General features: G+C 38.3%; 1 protein-coding gene across 4 annotated transcripts in view; it reads left to right on the top strand.

Annotated features, from left to right (window-relative positions):
* Window positions 1–14,300, top strand: part of LOC131699625 (teneurin-2) — an 842,004-nt gene that overhangs the window by 783,626 nt on the left and 44,078 nt on the right. For all 4 annotated transcript variants that reach the window (XM_058996766.1, XM_058996767.1, XM_058996765.1 and 1 more), the window contains 3 exons: window positions 20–214; window positions 3,153–3,353; window positions 4,775–4,960. In XM_058996766.1, the coding sequence (XP_058852749.1) occupies window positions 20–214; window positions 3,153–3,353; window positions 4,775–4,960 (582 nt within the window). The remainder of the gene's footprint in view (window positions 1–19; window positions 215–3,152; window positions 3,354–4,774; window positions 4,961–14,300) is intronic.

The following is a 14,300-nucleotide window of genomic DNA, read 5'->3' as shown; positions in this document are numbered from 1 at the left end:
GCTTATCCTTTCTTTTTAGCTGCCTGCCCAGTCCTGTGCAGTGGCAATGGCCAGTACAGCAAGGGAGCCTGCCTCTGCTACAGTGGATGGAAAGGGCCTGAATGTGACGTTCCTATCAGTCAGTGCATTGACCCCACATGTAGTGGTCACGGCTCTTGCACTGATGGCAGCTGCACCTGCTCTTTGGGATACAAAGGGGAGAGCTGTGAAGAAGGTAATGCATGTTAATATTGTTATTTTTTTTGGTCCCTTACACTTCACTATCAGCAGATTCCATTCCAATGTGCAAGGATGTTCCATTACAGATTTCAGCAGCCACAGCATATTTGTATGTTGTCCTATGGAATAGCTCAACCAACTGTGCAAGTCTTATTTTCAACCCTGCAGTGGGTTGTTGCCCGAAAAGGGTCAGACTGCCTTTTGACATTGCATCCCTCAGAGGGAAATATTTAAATAGCCCACATTTGCTTATATATGTGGGATGTTTATACTGGATTGTGAAGGTTGTCCTTTCCACTATGGTTATCACCAGGGCAAAAGTGAGTAACATTTCATCAACTCGTTCATGAGTTATCATGTGCCAAATGATTAGCTCTTCAGTCATCTTTGATTGGGACCTTGTGGTTGGTCCTCATCAAATTCCTTCATCAACAGAATTAGCACTGGAATGCTTACATCGTAGGCTTCAGGCCACATCTTTTGATGCAATTCATCAATTTTAATATATATATATTTTTTATCTACTTCAGCATTTATCAAGTTTCCAGAAACAATCTTCAAGACAGAAAAAGATTCCCTCATTTGCAATCTGGTTCTTTCCTAACAACCAGTGATTATGACCACATGCATCACTGGACTGCCATACCGTAGTGTTCTATAAAGAGCACCTTCAGATGACCACTGCTCGGGCAATCTAGACCAGTAGATACATAGAAGTGATCTGTTTCTTTAGTGGAGGGGACTTTTTTAAAATGGACTTTGTAAAATCATGTAGGAGTAATGAAAAATAAAATCCTGTGTGGTTTAGCTGTCCAAGGTTACTGCTTTCCATATACCTTCTGTCAGGGAGGAAATTGCTGAAGGGTGGTGAAGTTAGACCCATTAATATTATAAACACTCAGGGCAGATGTAAAGACTTTTCCTCTATGAGGAAAGTGTGCTCTGCAGCGGTTTGCACGGTGCAGTGACATCATGAGGAGAAAGAGATATTCCCGGCTCTGTGTAATAGATACTACGTGTAGGTCCACTTATCACACTCTCCTACCGCTGCATTTCTCTGTTTAATCCAGTTATTCGGCATGTGATATATATCCCGCTATGAAGCAGAGGCAAGGAAATCACATTTACCAATTTGTTTATGTGAAACTTAACCTTTGAATAAAACGGCAGACAAATCGCTAATCCATGTGCAGTCGATAGCTATAGCAGCTCATCTTGAAATATAATTTTCTGTCCAAAACCACAGCAAGCACTTCATCAATAGTAGCTAATAAGAAACAACATCTTTGTTAAATGCCAAGCTATTTTTATTCCACTTTTAAGAGAGGGAAAACTACTTGGTTTCTCTGTGTGCAGTAGCCTATTTTGTTGCCCTTAACCAAAACATAGCAAGCTATCGTGAAGGAATCTATTAATGCAATTTTCTATCTAGCAAATAAAAGGAGTTAATATCTTTAGACAAGAGGTTTTCTGCCATTACTGGTGACTGTTATAGCGTTCTGATTCAGCAGAAATACTTTAAACATCACATTTAAATCCATAATGGCTAGTGCTCCCCTGGGATTTTCCTTTCATACCCATTTAGGTATTGTATTATTCTTAGATGAGGCATAGGCACAAACATACAGCAATATACATCAGAAATTGTATTAAGGGATAAAATCTATTTTATCGATCATGCTTTTAAAAAGAATGGGCCTGTGTTGATTCAAATGTTGCATATGAAACTCTGCTTTTAAAAAAGGAAATGGGAGCCAAAAGGAAAGAGAGAGAATGAGAAAGAGAGAGCAAGAGAGAGAGACATGGTCAGCACTTTTTTCACATCTAGCTTTTTATACGTGATATTCATCACAGTTGAGTCACTCAGACAATTTACCTGAAGAGGCTGTGACATTGAAATCGATATTTTTGATCCGCCATTTCTGCTGCATAAACAGGAGTTGTTTCTACAAATGACTTTGTCACAAGAAAATGAAATGGGAGGTATTTTGTCAGCGGTCATCATCCTAGTTGTCAAGGGGGAGGGGGGGGGGCAACACGTGGTGTTTGACAAATGGGTTTTCAAGGTATAAGACCAGCTTTTCTTCTCAACTTCATGGCCAATATCAATTTTCCATGACATTTCATTGTAACTACATATATTAGTGGGGACTACGAAGTGGCCAAGGGTTACTGAAGCCGGCATTTGAGAAGTGGTCAGGCATTCTGTTTTCATAAATCTATTCCTATCATCTATTCTAAAAAAGCAAAGTGTAATTCAATTTGGGATTTTTACTATTTAAAAAAATACGTAATTTGCAAATCACTTATTAGCTGTTTTCTTTAGTGTAAATGCCAGTAACGCTACTGCGCTGAAATGCTGTTGCACAGTCATAGCATTAATAAAATAATGTACTAAATCCATTATCAGAGAATTTTTTTTTTTTTTAATTCCTTGGGCAAAATCTCACAGTACCCTTCACTTTGACCTGTGACCTAAGGTGCCTGCCATATTAGGGCCATGTGAAGTTTTAGTTTCTATATGATAAAGACCTTACACTTGGAGATTTTGGCTTCATCTTCGGGACACAGGTCAAATTCAGTAATTGAGAAATTTTACATAGCTGTCACCGCCACAGTGTCAATGCCTTATTTCTCAGACATCATTTGAGGTAGTGACTTTATATTTCCAAGGTTATAAAAGCACTGTATACTAAATGTGCTGGTTATTTGTCTCTGGTCTAATCTAGCTAATCTAGCTACCATACGACTATTTCAGTTGCTTAGGTACAGAAACCATACAATTTATTGTTTGTCCTAATATTTGGCACACAGTTATATTACAAGTGATGTCCAGTAAATGTTCATTCAAATATATTATGCCCGCAGGATGCTTCCAGTTTCTAGTTGATGATTGTTTTAATTAATTCTCTCTCGTTGTTAACTCTTTCCAGTGGACTGTTTGGACCCAACTTGCTCAAACCATGGGATATGTGTGAACGGAGAGTGCCACTGTAGTCCTGGCTGGGGGGGGCTTAACTGTGAGCTACCCCGATCCCAGTGCCCTGATCAGTGCAACGGGCACGGCACCTTCATCCCTGACACTGGCCTTTGCAGCTGTGATCCAGACTGGATGGGGCCTGACTGTTCAGTGGGTAAGAAAGCTGGCATTGCTTTTGATGGGAGGCACATCCAGAAGTAACTGTTCATTTATTTAAAGGTTATGGTTTGCTGCTTAGTTATTCCTTGCTGTTTTTATACTGTATATACAGAGTGATTTAATAAACAACACACCATAGAAAAAAAAAACATTGCTACAGAATAAGTTTGAATTTAGCTCATTGTCTTGGCACATGTCAATTGTAGGACATTGTCCAGTACTAGGTTTGAATAATATGCTCTAATTTTGTCCTGTAATTCTGTTCAGTTCTGTTTTTTGTTTTTTGGGTTTTTTTTTAGTGTACACAGCTGACACCTATTGAAACGGCCGGGGAAGTGTCTAAATAAGTACGAAAAGACATGTTGTGTAGTAATGGTTATTCCGATGGTGTTTATGAGTCAGCATTTATACATTTGAAAGCAGTAACCTTGGAAACAAGGAGGGAATCACTAACTGCTCCCATTGAGACAGCGTTACAGCTGGCCAACAATATTTCAAAGCTCAGTACATTTGCAGTGAGGAAACTTTAGAAGCTGGGGGGGGGGTTCGTTTTCATACTTTATACCACCAATGTTCTCTGAAAACTTAATGTCTTGCTTCTCTATTTAATATTATGCTTGTTTTGTATAATTCTCTGTGACTGTTTCTGCTTAGATCATTATTTACCAGGTTTACTGTCCTTTTAAAGCTTTTCAGAAGCAGACCCAGTGGAAAAGAGACAACTTCAGTGAAATATTTAGTTAGCACAGTAAATAATGCACTAGACAATATTATACATTATTACAGAAACAACAGCAGAGAATAATATATTGTAAAACCAAATGTTAAGGAATTAAACGTAGATATGAAACAGGTTATAAACACAGTTGAATGTTGTTGTTTTTTTTGGTTATTCTTTTGAGTTATCTTATAACAGATATTGAAAATTAAGAAATCAATATTATGAAAATGTATATTATATTAATAGCCCTCTAAGGGGTTCTCACTTAGCATGTAGAGTCCAGATGAGTTTCTGGTCAACAAAAGAGAGAGGGAATGTGACCGTGTTGAGCAATTGACCAAACATTTCACAACCCTTTTCATTTTCTTTGTAGCAGAGGCTTTAGGGAGCACCTTTGCTTTTTTTCATCAGAAATTAAATTTGACTGAACCACCTTTTCCTCTCCTAGCAAAATGGAGCGCTTAGCAGTAGCTAATTCCTGCTTTCCCTTGAGCTACTCAGCCATGCATTCTGTTGCACATGCATTCTTCATATCCGCTGGTCCCTGGAAGTTTAGCTTCATTGCTTGCAAGGTTGAATATCTTTGGGTTTGGATTTGATTCCTGATGTTACACATTTGCCCCAGTGCTGTCCATATTGCTCAACAGCAGCATGTTGGGGAGTGTTTGTAAATAAAGTGCTATTCCATTTTGCAGAGGTGTGTTCAGTGGACTGTGGCACCCATGGGGTGTGTATGAGTGGAGCATGCCGATGCGAAGACGGGTGGACTGGAATAGCATGCGACCAGCGGGTTTGCAATCCCCGATGCGTGGAACACGGGACCTGTAAAGAGGGGAAGTGTGAATGCAGAGAGGGCTGGAATGGAGAACACTGCACCATCGGTAGGCAAACGCCAAGCAGCAAATCAGGCACATACTATTTTATTTTAACAACCAATTTTAACAGGGTCTTAAAGGGACAGAGTATACTTCCAATGCCTCTTGTCGCGAATGTTTGTAGTAAGGCACTTTGCAGAGAGCTTTCTCTAAAACTAAATCTTCCCCCGTCTTTTTTTGTCACCTGGTTCTAGCTTCCATTTGCGTGTACTTCTGAAAGAAGCATGCGTTATAGCAAACATACATTTTTATTTTAAAACATTTTAAAACATGATTGTCTTACAATCAGGAACTCTGTGACAGATTCAAATCCTTGGGAATTTTACCTACCCAGCGTTTTCAGGGTCAAAAGCATGTACTGGTTGTAAAGCATGTCAGTTAATATAGAAGTAGATGATTGGTTAATTACAAACAAAAAATGGTGGAGAGATGTTTAACAAAGAAATGCAATACTAAAGCTTGTAAACAGACATATCTTTAGCCTAGTTAACTACCAGGTATCATGTTTCATAAAAAAAATATATATGTTTGCTGTTTCTTTCTGCAAGTGTGAAACCTATATAGCTAATACAAGTGCATGACAGGCAAAATGTATAGAATTATTTTGTTAACTTAAAGCAAACACTATTGTATCACATGATTGTGTCAAAGTGTTACTAAAAACAACCAGCAAAGGTTCTTGTGATATTACTAAGCCTTAATACAAACATTCACATGTTTGCCTTTTGCTTGAGATCAGATGTTATCTCTGAAAATAAAAAAACCATGAACAAACATACAGGAACCTAACTCCATCCTGAATGTACCCAATGTTTTTTTTGTTTTTTTTCCCCCCTCATTAAAATGTATTGGCTGCCATTCAAACATTCTTAATGGAAACGGATTAAAGAATGCTATCTTTGGTCAACAGACCAAGGTTTTCTGGTCAGCCACAATACCAATCAATGCCCATTTATTTTCTCTTGTACAAGTTAGACTGAGGTCAGTTAATAAACGTCAGGGCTTCTTCCGAGGCGACCCTATTAAAGAGCCATTGCAAGTGCACATCGTCCCTTTAAGGTGCTATCCAGCTTTGCCCTCTTTTCTATGAAAAGTAAAAAGGTCTTGTGTAGAGAGATAATTCAGTATGTTGTTAATGACCAGCGTAGGCTACGGCAGCATTGAAAATGGGATGCACTTTTTAAAGATACTTTGATGTCGCTCCAGCCACTACAGAAAACGCATTTGGGGAACGGCTCATGCTTTTACAGACTTTTTATTTTACGCAAGAAATGTGGAAGGTTAAATGTGCGGGAGCACTTGGACATAAGTGGCGCTTTAGTCTTGAAAAATCTGTGTAAAATCTGTAGCCTTGCTGTGCGTACAGAATGAGTGCTAACCCTAGTACCTAACCCATACAAACCTCAAACCCATAATCATCAGTCTCAATAGATTATAAACAAAGTGTCTCTTAATTGTCTTTTTCCATTAAAGGTACAATCTGGAGTTCTAGACTTATTGTTCAGCGTCATAACATCCACCATATACATTCTGTTTGTCTAATGGATCATGAAAGACCACCCAAATAACACTCTTAGATGTTTGAAAAACCCTTTTTGCAGAATTCCTTAAAAGCTAATGTATTACTTATACACTATATAGAGTTTTGCTTTTTGCAGTATATGTGTTTTATGCACAGTAAAAAATCTTCCCCAGATTCACTTTTCTTTTACTTATAACAGTTCTTATGATCAGGTTGTGCTCATGATATTTAATAGCAAGTAGCTTCAAATTGTCATTGTATTCATTAGTTCACCTTTGTCTTTTTTGATGTTTGTAATCATTGTTAGTGATTTTGGTTTCTGTTGCTCCAGCATTGCATTACATCTGGCTTTCAATTTGCTTTGAGTTCCTCCAGAGAATTTAAACTGCCTGGCACTGAACAGACTCCCTCCTTCCATTCAAACCATGAGACACTGTGACATTTCCACCCTGCTGGTCCAACCTACTCTACATAGATCATTTTGTCACATGGCATGAATGGTATGAAGAAGTCTGATCAGTCCTTGGCAGTCCTTCAGACAAGCTCAAAGCCAGGTAAAGACAGATGTAGACGTGATCCTAAATGAATAACACAATTGACAGAACCCAGAACCACTCAGCATAATTGCAAGGCAAGGAAAAGGTTAAAATAATAATAAATTAACTAACATATGAAGCTACTCTTTAAGAAATTTTTACTAAGTCAGATAAGCTCATTTCCCAAACTCCCAAACCCTTCCTTTAATTTGCAACATGTCTGCTTCACTCTCCATGTGCAGCACAGATGACAAATTCAATGGGAAAGTCTTCTGCAGGCTTGGCTCATAGATATACTACTGACAATAACCGAATATCCACTTAGAGCATAACTGCATGCATTTCTAGACATTTCTAATATGCTGAATCTTTTTTAATATATTTAACGTATAACTCCTTACTATCCCTGACACTAACTAATTACTATGCTTAAACATGTGTCTGAAACTTGTAATGTTTCTCAATGGTGGAATGTTTTGTTTTTACTGCAGTCTATGTGGATAAGATTAAAGCAGGTATTGTATCCCTTTGCTAGCACTCTAAGGCAGCTTCGTAGTATAGCATAGTTCACTGAACTGTGGATTAGATGTTTGCTGTAGTTTTGTAGCAAGATATTTTTGTTCCGTTCTGGGAGAAAGTGTATATAAATCTTTTTTTAAATATTTTTTTAACACTGTATTGCTAAATAAATACTGTAATAAATAAATAAATATATTCTCAGTCAATGGAAGTCACTTGAAGCACAGTCACAGCATGGGACACAGCTCTTGGCTACTTGCTGGTCTTCATTCACCACAAGAGATCAAGGACAAATTTTGACAGAGAAAAATTAAATATTTACTATGGAAGTTTATCACCATTAATGGAACTACTATAGGGGTATATTTGCAGAAAATAACGTTGAATCTTTTTTTTTGTTTTTTATAATATGAGCTTTAAACAATGACATGTTTTAATATTTATCACATCTCATCATGTTGAACAACATGCAGTACACTGAAGGTGTTTGAAGAAGGTCGTTACATTAAAAAAATATTGATGCACATTAGGACAAAATTGCCTTAAAATGTGGGCCTGCCTAGGATTCGATACCCGTGGAAAAAATAACAAATTGTCAATAGACAAGTCAATTTCTGCAGATATACCCCATGGTAATTATTTTTAAAATTACCACTCCCTTAGAAATAAAGCACTGCATTACATGGCTGCAGTATTTTTAAGACAATAACTTCACAGTAGTACCGATACTGCAAAATAGCTACACTATGTATGCAGTTGTACTATAAATAAACAAATAGGGCAATCTCCCATCAGATTGCTCAGCATGTGACGATGAATGGCAATATTAGCACTGAAGCAGAACATGCAGAGGTGGGGGCCAGCATGGTTACTTGATTCTCTCCCATGTGTATATCCTGTAGTACAGGTGAGCTAGTTTGGAATGGCTTTGTGGTGTGTGCTTGCTTGTCAGGGTTTTAGCACCGAATCAGCTGTCACGTGAAACTTGCACAGCAAAGTTAAGAGAAAATACTAGACATTGGCTATGCATTCATCATCTGTCTCACTTAATCCTGTATGTTCTCCCACAGCAGATGTAACCGATGTATTAACTCAAGCCTCTGTCCAAATGAGTAAACATGTATTACTGTATTAAAAGAGTCCTGTTACCACCTGGAAATATTCATCTTAAAAAAAAAAACAAAAAAAAAAACATGTTAATGTTACAAAATGAAAAGCAAAAAAAACCTTGAGAGTGCTTGAGAGAACTTGAAACTCAGGTGTTTGATTTTAGTTTTGTAAAATTAAAAGGTGTTTACTTCTTTCAGCAAACAGGAGTTAATTAAAGACTGGAGTAAATGCTTTGAAAATATGACCCGATATCTAACTGTTTAAAGAATACACATTTTTTTATGTTCTCGTGCACACAAAATAGCTTTGATAATACAGTGCTCCCCCTTTATAAGGCAGCCCTTTATACTGCGGAACAGGTTATAAGGCGGTACGGTTATGGCTCCCATTTGCCCCATAATGCCATTACACTAACACTAGTATTCTCGTTATGAAGCAGAACACAAACAGCACAGTCTCATAACTATGGCTCCTGACTACAGCGTTATAAAGGGGGAGCACTGTCCCATTAATTCCCTTTACCACTAGATTAATGACTTATCGCCCATTAAGTGCCATCAACTGTGGCTAGACTTAAACATGATCAATTCGCACAATTCCCACATCTTCACCAAACTGAATTACCAAGGGAATATGTACAGTAGTATTCCTACTGTGTATATATAGTTTAATTCAAGATACAATATTTACCCTTAAAACAAAGCTTTTCCTTTTTTTTTTACTTCTAGTTTGGTAGAAAACAAATTGGCCCAGCTAGAACAACTAGGCTATGTTGTAATTCTGTCACATGTAAAACAGCCAACTATTTGTTATTATCTAAATGCATTATTGGTAAAAGGACAGAGTCTTGAAAGGTGACAGATGCTGAAAATGGTCCCTGCTGGTTGGGATGAGTAGTATGTGCTAAAAGTGCAGTGCAGGTTACTCTTACCTCTCTGGACTATAGTGTGCTTACCTGTGTTTTACAATGCTTTCACTTTATTGCACTTTGCTATGCTTTTACTGTGGTAACATTCTATAAGGGAAGCCACGGCTCATTTTATTTAGAGCATTTAACAGGGCTGGGGGATAATCCTGGATTTGAATCAACCACCTAATAGTGATCATCCCAGGATTAAGCGTAAAATGAATGGTTAAAACAGTCCAAGCTGAATCCCTATCAAAAACATAAAACTAGACTAGACTAGGACTTTTTGTTATGGCCCAGATTATGATCAGTACGCTACACAAATCAATAAAACAATATGAACAGGGTCCAATACCAACTGGTCTGGATACATCTACTGTATTTAATTTATTCAGCATATCTAAAGTAAACCTTTCATGGGCTAATGTCATGATTAGCGTTCATAGGTAGTGTTCTTGCAGGAATGTCCTTTACCATTGAAGAATTGGCACTGAAGGGACAGGCCAGCCAATTATCAGCTTGAGAAGACTTCTCATCCTGTCACTGTCTGCTGTTTCTACACTACACGGTTCATTATCTGCGTCCCTGGCTGCTGACCATGGTTCTGAAATATTGGCAGACGGGAATTGAAGGTTTAAAGACTTGAGTTCCCATTTTAAAGCCTAATTGGGCTTCGTGCCAAAAACCCCATAGCAGAGTAGCAGAAAAGGGAGAGAAAATGCAATATTTACAGATGTGCTATACTGATCTTTTTAAATGTGTTTTTTGACATAATGATGAACAATTTAACCTCTAGGCTAAATGAACAGAAAGAATAAGGCTTATGATTGTGTATTTGTCATAAAAACGTCAATTGGAAAATATGCAATATATATTAAAAACGATACAGCAGGGACTTGCCCTTTCAAAAGTATAGTACAGTAAGAGACAACAAGCTTATGAGCACCTTAATTTGAACAGGAAATTCTGAAATAGACCTCATTAATCAGTCGGTGTTTCTGCCCATTTATGAAGTTAATTTCCATAGTAAGATTTAAGAATATTAAAGTGGTTTTGCCTTTGAAGTGCAATGTTTTGATGATATGCAGCAGGTGTAACCTCCATCATTTAAAAAAAATATATAGATATAGTTTCCATTTAACCCCTCAACGGCCAAAATCCAGCTTTGTCTTTTGTCTACATCATATCGGCAGTACCTGAGTGGATCACTGTTTTACTCCTGTCAGTTTTATTTGAATGCTGTTTTTTAGGGAATGTCCTCCAGAAAAGTGTTTAATAAAACTAGCAACTTTATAAATAAATTAAAGTAGCAACTTCCTTTGTTATATTGCAATATAGGCTACAGCAGCAAAACAGCAACAATAGATGAAAATAGCTTGTAGTCAGATAAATGGAAAGAGTAACAATCTGACCCTCAGCAGGTTCAATTAAAAAAGTTGCTTTGGAATAAACTGGACTGGAACAGACCTCGCGGGCCTGAGTCACGCACCACAGGACTACAGTACGTACGTGTCTGCCACATGCCTATATGAAACGCAATGCTTTCTTTTATTTTGCACCTAAACAATAGGCTTGCGGAGACTGCTTGGAGTCAGCCGCAAACAATCCATGGCTTGATGCAGGAGTCTCCTTTCAGCTGGGAAGTTTCAAAAGGGAAGGGACTTAAATAGCGTATCAGGCAAACAAAAGCTAATTTTGTTCCTCTCTCCATGTCTCTTATTTTCCCTGCTTGCCTTCTTTTTTCTCTTGATTGCTTCAGTTTATTTTAAAGCTGTTGGGCACTGCAAGGAAGGGAAAGAGCAAGGAATTGCTTAGAAAAATAGAAATGGTGTCTAGAAGAAGGATTTGTCGGTAGGGGTATTACTGCTGCAATGATGTGATTCACCCGGGGGGAGGGAGGTTTAGGTCGGCCAGGGTGTCCTCGGCTCACCGCGCACCAGCGACCCCTGTGGTCTGGCCGGGCGCCTGCAGGCCTGCGTGTAAGCTGCCCAGGGCTGCGTTGTCCTCTGACGCTGTAGCTGTGGGTGGCTGCATGGTGAGTCTGCAGTGTGTAAAAAAGCGGGTGGTTGACGGCACACGCTTTGGAGGACAAGGTGTGTTCGTCTTCACCCCTCCCGAGTGAGCGCAGGGGTGGTAGCGGTGGGCTGAGCCTAAAAATAATTGGACATTAGTAAATTGGGGAGAAAACAACTAAACTAAAAAAAAAACATAATTAATATTATTTTCAATAAGTTAAATGAATGAGTGATATCCAAAGATTGAAAATCAACTACATAAGATAATGTTGTTGTTATTTTTTTGTTTTCCAATGCAGGTTGGCTTTTTTTTTTTTTTAATACAACACAACTGATTTAAATAAAAAAACTGCTACTTTCTTGCAAATGCTTTACCTCAGACCAGCTGACCTGCAGCAAATTAAGTGATTTGGTACCAGGGAGCAGCAGTTCAAATATACAATTAATTAAGTATCAGGAAACATACCTTTCACACAAAGATAGGGGAACATACTACAGTGCCAGCATAAGAGTTTTGTAAATATTTATTTCCCAATATTTGTAGCCATTGTGTTTTTGTTAAAAAACAGATGCAATAAATATCCATTGCTTTTTACAGAATAAAATAAAAAATCACAATACAGAAACAAGCAATTATATCATTTTCCCTTCCCCATTTTAAAGTAGGTATTAGCATTGCATGACATCATACTCCAGTGATCACTTTTAGATCAAGAAGAGCCAGCGTCACGGTTGCACAAGAAAATCTCTTTTTATTTCCATGTCGACAAAGCTCATTGAACATATAAAACAAATCAAGACAATGTTATGGTAAGTAAAGATTATGTCCTGAAGGGGAAGGACAGCTAATTACTGCCTCTTATGCTCTTGTTTGCCAGTACCTGTCTTTGATCAAATGCCTGTCCCCCCCTGTGCTCATCAACTGCACTTCTGGGTGTTGTCCGCTGCTGTTTCAAATGCAGGCCCAGTCATTGATGCATTATGTTACAGTGCCTGCAGAAGGTATACAAATGGATTAACTTGAGAACCTTAAACATTAATCCGAGTCTGAGAGATTTTTAATTGTACATTTTTTTTTATATAGCTAAAACTGTTATACAATACAAGATAAATATCTAAGACCACCAATGCCCTTCTGTCTGGAAAACAACTTCAATTAAAATGAACCACTGGGTTATGATATTAATTTAATTCTTTCACTTTCTTTACTTCGCTATTATTCAACCAAATCTTTCCACAAAATTGTATACTGAATTTCTGTTAGAAAACGTAACTAGAGCTCTATTAAATCAATGTGTGTTTAAAACTAAGACTGTGAGAGATACACTGTATGTTACTTTATTCTCACAAAGGATGGGGAAAAAACACATATTTAGATGGGCCAGTTGTCATCTTTGAGCACGTTATATTGTAGGATGTGCTTATAGCACTGTGATTCAGTGCTAGTAGAATATTTGTTATCTGACAGCTAATTGCCACTAGAGCATAGACCATAGAAAAGGTAACTTGGCATAAACAAGCTCCATATACAAATTTATTTACACTGGAATTCCTCTCATGAGAGGAAAGGCACAGGCAATTAATTATTTGACAGTCTTCGTTTCTCCAGTTCATGGTTCATGAAAAGCAGCACAATTCAACAAAGCCAATAAGAAATTCATGCTTTCATGCTATAATACATGCTAACTATCTGAGAAACAGGCCTGAAACACTGAAACAAGGAGTTGGGGTAAGATAATCGTAACCCACAGCAATGTTTTCTTCTGAGAAAATCGCATGCAAAGGCCATTGTGGTGTGTAAACAGGCACAACCAGACTGCCCTGTGAAGACATGTTGCTTCAGTGCTTTGTGCAGTGTTTTTATGCCCTACTTCTAGCAGTGTGGCCTCGTTAACATGTTCACCTGAGTGATTTTAAATATGTGGTGCATCCAGTAAAGGCGCTCCGCGTGGAGTGCAAGATGCGCCCTATAGCCTGGAAATCGCTGGTTCCGAATCCAGGCTATGTCATTGCCGACCGTGACCGAGGGTTCCTAGGGGGCGGCGCACAATTGGCCGAGCGCCGCCTAGGTAGGGAGGGCTTAGGTCGGCAGGGCAATCCACAGTTCACCGCGCACCAGCGACCCCTGTGGCTGATAGGGCGCCTGCGGGTCTGCAGTGGAGCCATTCAGATCTGTGTTGTCCTCCAACACTGTAGGTCTGGTGGCTTCGCTGTGGATCCGCAGTGCAAATAATGACGGATTGGCAGGAACACGTTTCCCGAGTCAAAGAACAAACGCTAGTGTAAGTTATTGAACAGACTATGAATAGTAACTTCAGTGTTATAAATATACGTTATCTTGTTGGTGTAATACTGTATAGAAATTACACTTGATACTGCTAGTGAATACAAACATTGTCGTTTTTTTCTCGCACTTAAAGATACCAGGTTCTTTGTTATTGCTACAACAAGCAGCAGTCATATGGAAAGGTGCTGTGGGGATTCATTATAACTAGGGCTTCTGATTTTCAGTGCTTTACCCCGACTTTTCTACTCGCCTTTAAGAATTCAGTTGATACCTGTTAAGACATTCGTGTATCTCAATCACAACTGAGAAACATGATAATAGTAGAATTGATTTCATTTACAGGTTTTAGTTTTTTCTTTTTTCTGTGAAACAACTAAATTGACTTTTAAATTGGCCAAGCCTTAATTTTTAATTAACAAGCAGAACGTACAAACGAGATCGCAACATGTT

The sequence above is a fragment of the Acipenser ruthenus genome, chromosome 23 (assembly GCF_902713425.1).
Source record: "Acipenser ruthenus chromosome 23, fAciRut3.2 maternal haplotype, whole genome shotgun sequence".
In the NCBI taxonomy this organism is placed as follows: Eukaryota; Metazoa; Chordata; class Actinopteri; order Acipenseriformes; family Acipenseridae; genus Acipenser; species Acipenser ruthenus.
The sequence above is the reverse complement of the archived record's forward strand: the minus strand, read 5'-3'. Positions and strand labels throughout refer to the sequence as shown.